The sequence below is a fragment of the Pantherophis guttatus genome, chromosome 7 (assembly GCF_059756535.1).
Source record: "Pantherophis guttatus breed Tessera chromosome 7, ASM5975653v1, whole genome shotgun sequence".
Taxonomy (NCBI): domain Eukaryota; kingdom Metazoa; phylum Chordata; class Lepidosauria; order Squamata; family Colubridae; genus Pantherophis; species Pantherophis guttatus.
The window spans coordinates 39,587,724-39,598,926 of record NC_142069.1 but is presented as its reverse complement, the minus strand read 5'-3'; the positions used below and the strand labels follow the sequence as shown (position 1 = coordinate 39,598,926).

The window sequence follows — 11,203 nt, the reverse complement described above, 5'->3', positions numbered from 1 at the left end:
CTGTAGTTACTATCAGCATAAATTCTTTATCATACTAATTATATTTCAGTGTGCATTACCCATAATTTCGTATACTGCTATCCTATACAATTTAACTTTTCAGTTAAATTTTATTTACCGGTGTGTAGCTATTAGATAAGTGAACAGGTAGTTTGAAAATTTAAATACTCTGAACTGTTGAACAGGTTTTGCCACAATGAAATAAAATTAAACTCTCAAGTTTAATTTCTTGCCAAAACAGCTGCTGATAACCCATATGGAAACACTCCATGTTAATGTGTCAACTAGAATTATATACACTTACTAGGCTAATGTAAACCAAAGTAGCAATATAAAAAGCATAGTTAGGAAGGTTTACATCATACAGAGACTGGGGTTAAGATAAAAGTACCTGTTTTTATTGAGCTAAATATTATTTTTTTTTATGTAGAAGTCATGGAAAATTAGATTTGTTTTTTTTTTCCTGTTACAGTTACAAAATGTTGTTCGCTATTGAATTGGAGTAGCAGGTTTGCAATTCTGATGTAAATTATTATAAGATGCTGTAAAATATTTGATGTTCTTGCTTCTTTTTCCGTCCAGGAACAGTTGATTCAATTAATCCTCATTCTAAAGGCTCGTGCTGTGAAAGCCTGAATCCCCACTGAGCAAACTAAGAGTAAGCCCCACCACATCACAAGGCCTCGGATTCAACTACAATTACCTCCACTTGTATTCTGCTCTTTACAGGGAACTATTGAATCACCAAACAATGAAAATCCTTGTGAATTAACAAGCAGATCTAAATTAAAGACTGTTTCCTTGTATACTAATGTATTTTTAAAAGCATTAAATGCATCGAGCCTTAATAATCCACATACATGTATTCTTAACAACATATGATGAGATTATATGAATCCTTTTCAGAATGTCACATAGCTGTGATAATTTAAGATAACATGATTTTAGAATGTTATATTGTTCCAAGAAAAAGGACAATTATGACTGATGATCATTCTCCTATGACAAGTAAGTAGATTAATTAATAGTAGATTATATAAATTTACATAAAATTACAAAGAATGTGGAGAAATTATTAGATAATTGTAAAAATTGTAGTTTCAAATATGTATGAAAAATATTTTTATTTAATGATTATATAATGCATTATCTGATGAGTTTGATATTGAAAAAATAATAGACAAGTTTGATACATTTGTATTAACAATGAGTCAAAACAAACGGATTGAAATAGGTATCATTAGGCTATTCCTAATTACCTCTTTTGCATTCCACATAAAAATTAGCATCATCATATGCAAATTCATAAGAAGAAATATTTTTTCCTAGTAATACAGCAATGAAAGAATTTCTGCAAGTGGCCTTGTTTTGCTCAATAATACCAAAAAGCTTTGGTTAACCAAGCCCCAATCCTGAGAAGTTATGCAAAGTACTGGCAGAGAATTTGTCCATTTATTTATGTATTACACATATTTCTATGCCACTCAGTTTCCAAGATTATTTCTATGCAATAATATTATACTAATGACTTATGGAAAAATATATCTGAATCTTTAAAGATTTTGATTTGACTATGATATAGTATTGTTTATATGCGGAATTATACCTTTAGATTCAGTGTTAAACACTCTGCCTAGTACTGTGAGAATGCTGCTTAATAAATAGAACGGCTCTGTACCTTAGTTTACAAATAATTTGTCCTTTCTCCCTAGTACAGCATATTGATACAGGCCATATATTTCAAAGATTAGCCAAAATTAGGAATCCAGGTTTATGTTATTATAGTCAATCCTAAATATGTCCTATAGCTTTCTAAGAGACTGTCACAGATATGAAAATAAATAAATCTAAAAATGTGGAAGTTTAAATAAAGCATTTATTAAGCACAGTTTTTTTTATCAATGCACCATAAAGGAAAATTTAACAATAGTTTAATTAAACTTACAATAGTTTAAACTTATTATTGGATTAGTAGTTTGGAATGTACAGCAATCCAACTATTTCATAGAAAATAAAATTCTTCAAATCCATTTTCAGGAAAAAAAATAACTTAACATTATATACAGGTTTCAATGTTTTTAGTGTTCTATTGAAGTTCATGACTGGTAATTTTTCACCTGGGAATTGTTGTCCACAGTTTTGTTACAATTATCAAAAGGCTGAGAAATATTTAGACAAATAATTCTTTCCACTTGAGCTGAAGGAATAATAATTGATGGAGAATTCAAAATGATATAATGGGTGCTGCTTTTAAAATTTATTTCAAAATATTCAAGGACATATAAAAAAAGTTAAAGTAAACTTACTATCTCTGAGACGACCTAATTTCTGTTAGTATCAAGAATAGTTTAAGTACTTTGATTCAGTTTCATGATAGTTATCCCAGATAACAATTTATATTCTGCCCCCCACCCTCATGTATTGGAACATAACTGGTAATCTTCCTTGCAACCATCAATGGGCCAACCTAGACTATTTGCATTTAGATCACTTCTACTGAACAGACATTCACAACATTGTCAAACTGTATAAAATTTTTGACACAAAATTAAACTCCACTTATATCTTTCAAAATTACTGCATCTGATTTTAAATGAAACTTTCCGTCACTATTAGCCCAGTTCCACTGATGAAAGAAAACTAGCACATTAGTCCATTGCATAAACTTATTTGCAAGACATATACATTTCTGAAGTTTCCTATTTTTGTCCATTTCCGCATATTTCTTCTATTCATAGTCTTCATTTGTGCATCCAATACAAACTTCCTTATATTTTGGATCACATAAATCTTCTTACTGCATTTGCTAAAATCCACTGCAGATCCAAGGTGCAAAGATACACTTTGTTCTGCATTAAAAGTGGTAATCCTTTTTGCTGTAGACTCTTTTCTCTAGTGATGTTGAATTCCACATTGATTTCACAGTAACACAGCTTTTATCCACAGTTCTATATTGTGAATATGGAGTCCCAGGCAACAGCAACAGATGCAGACTCAGTCTGTCACTCCAAAAGGAATACAAATATGCTTAAAGCTGCTTCATTTATGAAGCAAACTTAGAACTGTTAGCTGCCTGGAGAAAGGGAAGGGAGGAAAAAGTTTAAAGATTCAATATTTCAAAAGCTATTTCAGTGACAAATGTTCAACTTCTCATTTTAGTAGAAGATACTTTCACATAGAAATGCTTTGATAAGGCTGCCTTGATAATGAAGGAATCCCAAACAAGGAAGCCTTCAATTTTACTCAGTACTTGATTCAAAGTACAATGTGATTTCCTTCTCCTTTATTCAACTTACAGCCACTACCCTTTCCAATTGTTTTATACTTAAAGCAGCTACTAATCTTTTTAAAAATGTATAAAGATAAAGCAAAATATAAAAGTAAGGCAAACAGAATTATGAAAGAATGAATTAATGAAAATGAACAAATAGATGGATGGGTGGGTGGGTGGATAAATGAATGAATAATGAATACATTTCAAAGGCTTGGCTAAAGAGAGTATCTTCAGAGTGGGAGCTAAACATCACTCCTAAGGGTAGGTTGTGATTTTTAAAATCACAGAGTATGATTTTTTAAAAAAAGTTGATGACCACAACAATATGACCAAAACTTTTTTGGTTCTTTATGCACATTTTATGTGCAACACACACAAAAATTCTGATCGTATTTTTGTGGCCCCCAATTTGACTTTTCTGATCATACCTTGTGGATACCCTGCCTAACAAAGTACAGTCCATAGACCAAGAATGTTGAATGAGCGATACAGCCACACACATACCCAGTGAAAACTGGTGGTCAAGGCAGATCTTTCATATTTTCCCCACCTGGTACAACTATTAACAACATATCAGTTTCATTTGCTATCATTTGAACATCTTATCAATTTACTATGACATATATGGTAAATGATATAGCGATGAAGAGTTGCCACCTTAGGGAAGAAAACCACATGATAAATCAGAATAGAAAGAAGAGATGAAGAACAGAGACAGAAGAAATAAGAGAATGAAATTTATAGAAAATTGGTGTTTGTGAATTGGGCAGAGTAGAATTGAAAATAGAAATATGATGGCTGCATCTGTATGTTTGTGCAGATGCATGAACACATGTGCACAATATATGCATTTAATCAATCAAAACATGGCTGTACTCTTATATCTGTATGTACAGACAATTTGTTTAAATCTTTCTGAAGCATTAGCTGAACCTATATTAAAACTTAGTGGTTCAGTTCATACATCAGAGATAAAATGATCATAGTTTATTTCTGTATCAATAGTAAATTGATATAAATGGTAGCTTGCTCTTCCTTACATGCCATGTGTACAGGTAGTCCCCGACTTATGACAATTGCAACTGGGATTGCTATTGTAAATTGATGCAGTTGTAAAGCAAGATGTCATGTGATTACAATTATTTGTAATGGCAATCCCAGGACTCCCCAGTGCAGTTGTTAACCAAGAAATGTGGGTCATCAGCCGAGTAGCTAGCTCAATCCAAGCCATTCTGGGCTTGGTCCATACCAGCCCTAACTCTCAGTAAGTCAAGAGACTGCCTTTAACTACCCCTATATGTCCATAACTCCCCCATCTATAACCTTTTGGCCAGCTTGCATCCTGCCTTGTTTAGCAATAAGCAACCCAACATCTAAGTGGTTCTAGGGCTGCTTGCCATGACCAAAGAAACCTCTGCTGCCTCAGCCCACCTGAGCTGGCATTCATTCACGCAGCTACCTTCTTTCTCTAGGCCCATATACTCCGTAATCTGGCCAGGAAGCACCAGCAGCATTTGTTCACTCCCAATCCACCCCAGCAAACATTTCTTCACCCAGAGCCTTCTCTCCTGGTTCCCTGCATGGATCTTTCACCTTTTGCTGTCTCCGTTTTGGGCCCGAATTCTCCAACAAACCTTTCTTACTTTCCTACTTTGTCCTTCTTCTGAAGGCAGCATGTTTTTGTAAAACTTAGCTATCTTTGGAACACCTTAGGAAAGGCAGTACAGATTTCTGAAGTATGTGTTGCCTTTGTAAAGCTGTGCTGTCTTTGGAATGCCTTTGGAAAGAGAGTGCAGCTTTATGAAGACAGTGCAGCTTTACAAAGAATCACTGTCTTTGGAATGAAGAGGAAAAAAAAGTAGAAAAGTAGGCAATGTTCTCTCAAGAGGCTGGATCCAAAAGGGAAGCAGCAAAAGGCGAAAGGTTGAAGTGGGAAACTGGAAGAGAAGGCAGTTGGGCAAAAGAATTCTTGCTGGTGCTTGCTGGGTTAAGGTGGGGAGCACTTGAGGCTGGGAAGCAAAGACAAGTGGGCAATATAATGAATGCTTTCTGGTGTTTGCTAGAGCAGACTGGGGTGGCTCTGGCTTCCTGAGGTATGGCAAGCAGCCTCAGAGCCATGTCATTCTAAGGTTGCTTGCTGCCTTTCAAAACAGAGTACAAGCCAGCCAAAAGGGTAATGATATGGGGGGGGAGGGAGAGAGAGAGAGAGAGAGAGAGAGGGAGAGAGGGAGAGAGGGAGAGGGAGAGAGAAATAGGTGAAGGGGGAGTTGAATTGCCCCTGATGTAAGTATGGTCGGGCTATCACTGGAATTTTCATCACGTAACTGTGGCACAGGTGGTAAGTCCATTTTTTCAGCCCTTTTGTAACTCCAAACAGTCACTGAGCAATTGTCCATAAGTCCAAAGCTATCCATATTAACAACTGTGAGTTTACTTTGATACCACATGGGCAGGTCTTAAAAGAAGCCAATGTTGCCCAGAAATTGTCAGGAATTCCTTCTGCATCATAGCTGAGCTACGCAGAGGCCAGGAAAACCTGCCAATGCAAGATGAAATTCCAGTCTTCAAGAGGCACAACCTGTCCCTGTGTCCCAGTGCAAAGGCTTAGATGTTCATGTAATAAGCCATCATTTTAAATGCTTATTTAAAAGAGAGCAAGAAGGGAGATTACTTTATAGACTATGGCTGTATTGTCAATGAGGGCAGCAATGTTCAGCTTCTGATGGTATATAGGTTTATATGAAAAACCCTGAAAGAATTACTACAAAGTTCAGTCAACTAGTCACTTTAAACCCCTCAGTGATAAACTCAAATATTCTGTTTCAATACTTGCCTAGACGTGAAGCAGTAACAGTGTATATATAAAAAAGAAACAGCTACACTTGTAGAAGCGATTTGTCTTTGTGCTGCAACATACTGAAAAAGAAATAAAAAGCAAAGTGCTTTTTCAGTCTTTTGTGACAAATGCGTTTTTGAAATTATGAAAATAATTTCAGATGGAGAACAGCCCTTATTTGTTAAGAGCGTTCCACAATTACCTATTTTAAAATACATTCGTATGGAAATAATGTTTTAGAATATAACAATATTTAGTGCATGGAGGGAAATGCATTAATTAGACATTAAAACAGAACTGTCAACAACACAGATTTCTAAACTCTCTATTTTGCAATTTTATAATGCTTGCATATTAAGAATGCCCCATTGTGTAGCCATTCCCTAGTAAACCTGTGTAGATTGCAACTTTACAAATCCTAACACAGGTCATGGGGTACATATCTAGAATCTTTCAGGACCAACATTTCCAAAACATATGTTGAAATTGGGGAAATAGTCTCCTATCAGACAAGTGACTAAACATTAAATCAAAATACCTTATCTCATTATCATCTTGGTTGATGTTAGATTGTGTAGTCTGGTGAATTTGTAGTATATGCCTGCAGATCCTTTTCTATAGAAAAATAAGAAAACAGGCCTTATGATAATGTAGAAAAAATACAATATAATCAATTGCATTTTTTAAAAAAATGAAATACTAAAAGCATGTTGTCACTCAGCTGAAAGAGGAAAAGAATAAAAGTCAAATCTCCTTTACTTTGCATTGATCCCATCTCTAGGAGATCATATATCACTGTCCATGTAGTTTTCTTGGCAACCATACAGCATGGAAATTGTTTGCCACTGCTTTTGTACACAAGCGTGACTGTATATACATTTTCTTTCAGCCCAACTTTTTCTTACTATTTATTGATAGCAGAAAGATATGAAGGCAGAATAGCCCTTGTGCTTCTTTGTACTGTGATTATTTAGTTGTTGCAGAAGGGTCACATTATGCCACTCATTGTGATACTATTCTTCATAACTGTAGGCAGCACAATCCCTCGAACTTCAAATCACAGTTGTTTGACCTTGGGAAAAATAATATTATTCTTAGTTAATCCCCACAATTAGGACTATAAATGTTATAGAACATCTATAGTCCTAATTGTGTGGATTAGCTAAGAGTCCTTCCATTCCCCACTATCCTGTCAGAGCTGAAGAAGCTTCTTGGATGAGAAGCGAAATGTCTTCAAAAGAAAAAACAAGAAAGTCCAGTTGCCTCCTGAAAAAAGCACCTTTGGGACAACCATGACCTGGACGGCTGAGAATCTCTACAGACTTTTAGCTATACATTTGGGATGAACAGCCTTTGAATTGTGTGGGAGTAGGAATGGTTTTCCAGAGGAAAAAATGCAGACTATAGGAACCAGGAGCACTACTCAGGTGACCCCGAGGACACAGATAAACCTCCAAATGCTTCAACGACCCACTAAAAGGATGCAGATTACCAGCTGTCTGCAAAGAATATAAATCCTTCCATTCCCTACTATCCTGTCAGAGTTAAAAACGGTTCTTGGATGAGAAGTGAAATGTCTTCAAAAGAAAAAACAAGAAAGTCCAGTTAGGGAAAAAGCACCTTTGGTACATTAGCTAAGAGTATGTTTCAGTAGTCTTCTATTGCAATGGCCCCCAATCTTTTGGGCATCAGAGACTGGTTCCATAGAGAAGTTTTTCCATGTACCAGAGGGGGTGTGGTTTCGTGTGCTGCCTGTATTTCGCGGATGGGGCTTCACTTGTCTGTGCAGCCTGGTCCATGGACTGGGGGTTGGGGACTCCTGTTCTACTGGATAATACTCACTACATCAACTGGGCATGGCAGTCCTCCAAGCTTTGTGAATTTTGCAGCATTTTAAAAATATTTATCATTGCAAGTCTATGAAATCACACTGCTGTTGCCAATTCCAAACTGGCATTCAATTCTACATCAGTACCTATTCCTCTTTACTAGGGAATCTAATTCCACACTGGAGAACTGTCCTCTGTCAACAAATCGTCTACCTCTAGACAGGATGGAGAGAGGAAAGGAAAGGAAAGTAAAATGACAAAGCTTTCTAGAAACAGAGAAAGTTTTTTTAAAAATCCTTTCCTCAAATTCTGTCTGAAAAAGGTTTATTGATATGTTTGCTTAACAGGGTACTTCACTCAAGGGCATATATGATCTTCAATTTAATATCCTCTTTAATTAATCATATATTTGATATTTCTCACCTTCCAGCATATGGCTCCCAAAACAAAGCCGAAGACAAAAGCCAACAATGATGAAAGTGCTATGCTCAATACTTGATTGCTAGATTTACTGAGGAAGTCCAATTCTGCTTCTGGAATTTAAAAAAAAAGTTTTTTGGATTAATGAAGATAGATTAAAACAAAACAAAATCTCCAGGGTAACAATGTTAAGCTTGTGAGTCATATATTTGGTAATACTTTTCTACTCCTTTACATTGTAAATGATATCTTTAAAGTAGTTTGTGGTTTTATTAGGAAGTGTTTGGCTGCTTGAAATTCACAGCTTTATTTGCACTTCACTCGGGAAAGGCAAACATTCTGGCAACTTTATAATCCCATGTAACCATCTGCAAAGGAACACTTACCAAGTTATCTTCTTGTTTTCTCTTGGCTAGATTTTCTGCTAAAGGTCTCTTCTCCCCATTTAAACTAGACCACATAATTTATCAGAAAAATATGCTTAGAAGTTCACAGATGTGAATTCTCAAGAGGCAGAGCAGCAGGAACTGAAAAATGATAAAGATTTTCCCCGCTCTTCACTGGAGAACAGAGTACTATTAGCAAGAGCAGCCCCACTGGCCTCTGAAATAATAGTTGGGGGACTTTTGCTCATCTGAACATTTGAAAGGCAAGCTATACTAAGACTTAGCCTATAACAGTGTTTCTCAACCTTAGCAACCTCCAGACATGTGAACATCAATTCCCAACATTCTCCAGCCAGCATGCTGATTAAGGGAATGCTGAGAGTTGAAGTCCACATATCTTAAATTTGCTATCTGCTAAGCCATTAAAGAAGTGCTAAAAGAAGCTAAAATGACTAAAAGAAGCAGTAGCCTGCTGTCTATCTGAAACCCATTGTCCCAACCATGATCAACACAGGTTTGAAGCAATGACCTTAAGATAGCATTGAATAAGTTTCTTATTCTGTCTCTGGCAGTTTTTTTTAATTTGGAATCTTGGTGTGACTCAGCTCCTATATCTATGTATGGTGGCTTCCAATATTTTTGTGTTATTCTTATGTAGGACAACCATCATATGCATATATACGCCCCATAACAAAATAAGGTCTGGTGAGGAGGAGTGAAAGACAGATATGATGGGTCCCCATGAGCTGAGATATAGAGACAGTGTCTTTGAGTGATTTCTGTAGGTGCTTGTGTTTACATTACCTATCTGCTATCTTTGCAAAGAGCACCTGATGGCTTTAGGTTTCTACAATTCATTTAGCAAGAAACTCTAAAGTTAATCCTGAGATGAGAACAGGATTGGAGATTGAGTTTTATCCACTTTGCCAATAGAAATATCTGGGAAAGGAAAAAAATAATCAGTGGCTATCTTTATTTGTCCTTCTCAGTAAGAAACTAGTATGTTGTGATTTCTGCAGCCCATTATACCTGTGTTCATTGCATGGTTGGAATGCATTTGGATTCTTTGTCATCAGTTTAGAGATTCTTTGACTATTCCTCTTATTCATTTTCTTGGACAAGAACTCTAATTCTGGCAAGTATTAACATCTAGTTAACATTTGATCCTAACATGGGAGTAACTATAGTATTTGGGTTATGCATACTATTAGGTTTTTGTTGAATTAATGTGCATTTTCTAAAGACGTAATTCTGTAATAATATTCTCTCTCTCTACACACACCCACAAACACACACATCCATCTATCTATCTATCTATCTATCTATCTATCTATCTATCTATCTATCTATCTATCTATCTATCCATTCTGACATACAGTCTATAATTAGCCTCTGCTGTTTGAATAATTCACTTCATTTGCACATTAGCCCTATGCTGTCTTAATACTGCATACAAAGGATACTATTTAATCACCAAAAATTAATATGTATATATATTATTAGAATGGCTTTTTTGGAAGCAGAGTGCCAAGGGATATAGTACATAGGACAAAAAGACAAAATAAGTAGGCTACATCACTCATATGGACAGGGCTTGGATTTAGATTTGTTTTAGTAAATTTTGTTGCGAGTCTTTATTTTTCATGTGTTCTAAAGGACCAATTTTGGAGTTCTTAAAAAATTAAAAACAAAGCTCACACATCTAGCTACAGTCTGTCTACTTGACTGTTGTTTTTCAAAGCTGGAGAAGTATGGACCAAATCCACCATCTGCATTCCCCTGTATGAATGGTTCAGTGCACAATTCAGCACCATATCTTTCTGTAAGCACAAATGATATACCCTACTGCAATAGCCATGTTTATAAATGCCCTTGTGAAGATGTTAGTTTATAAAACTGGTACCTTCATTAATTAGCTTCAGAATGCACTCTCCCTTTCAGACTTTTGGGTTCCTGCTAAAATTATATCAATTCTCTAACTGTTCAAGTTGTTCTTTTTTAATGATGGACAGACTAAACTCGTGTTGTGCCTTCTAGCTCTGATTAGTTATCTATAGATGAACAATTAAAATTTCAATCTCGCTGAAATGAAATGTAATTCCAGCCAATATTAAATTAGATAAGGAGCCACTAAAAACGCTAAAAGGATACTGCCCCTTTCAATTCATGTTATACACTTTTTCATTCAAAATATCTGCTAATTATAGGATTTTATTGCCCATTTTACTTCAGCTAAAAATCCTGCATACTCCTATTTAAGCCAATTATTTAGCTTCACTGTAAATACAGTTTGGCAATTCATGGTTTATAAACTTATCTAACTTTCTAAATCTTGCTTTTATGCAGATTTATCCAACAATGTTTGAACTTTGCTTAGACCCTTGAGGCGTACTAACGCCAACAGGAAATTTTAATCAAGTAGAACAGATATTTCATGCCTGCATAATTCCTAGATGAT

The 11,203-nt window shown here is 35.5% G+C and overlaps 1 protein-coding gene across 2 annotated transcripts in view; it reads right to left on the bottom strand.

Moving 5' to 3' along the window:
* Nucleotides 1-1,858: 1,858 nt before the first annotated feature.
* KITLG (KIT ligand) overlaps nt 1,859-11,203 on the bottom strand; it is a 59,157-nt gene continuing 49,812 nt past the window's right edge. For both annotated transcript variants that reach the window (XM_060694633.2, XM_087874023.1), the window contains 4 exons: nt 8,363-8,472; nt 6,649-6,725; nt 6,104-6,190; nt 1,859-3,069 (listed from right to left, as the gene is read on the bottom strand). In XM_060694633.2, the coding sequence (XP_060550616.1) occupies nt 6,151-6,190; nt 6,649-6,725; nt 8,363-8,472 (227 nt within the window). In that variant the 3' untranslated portion in view covers nt 1,859-3,069; nt 6,104-6,150. The remainder of the gene's footprint in view (nt 3,070-6,103; nt 6,191-6,648; nt 6,726-8,362; nt 8,473-11,203) is intronic.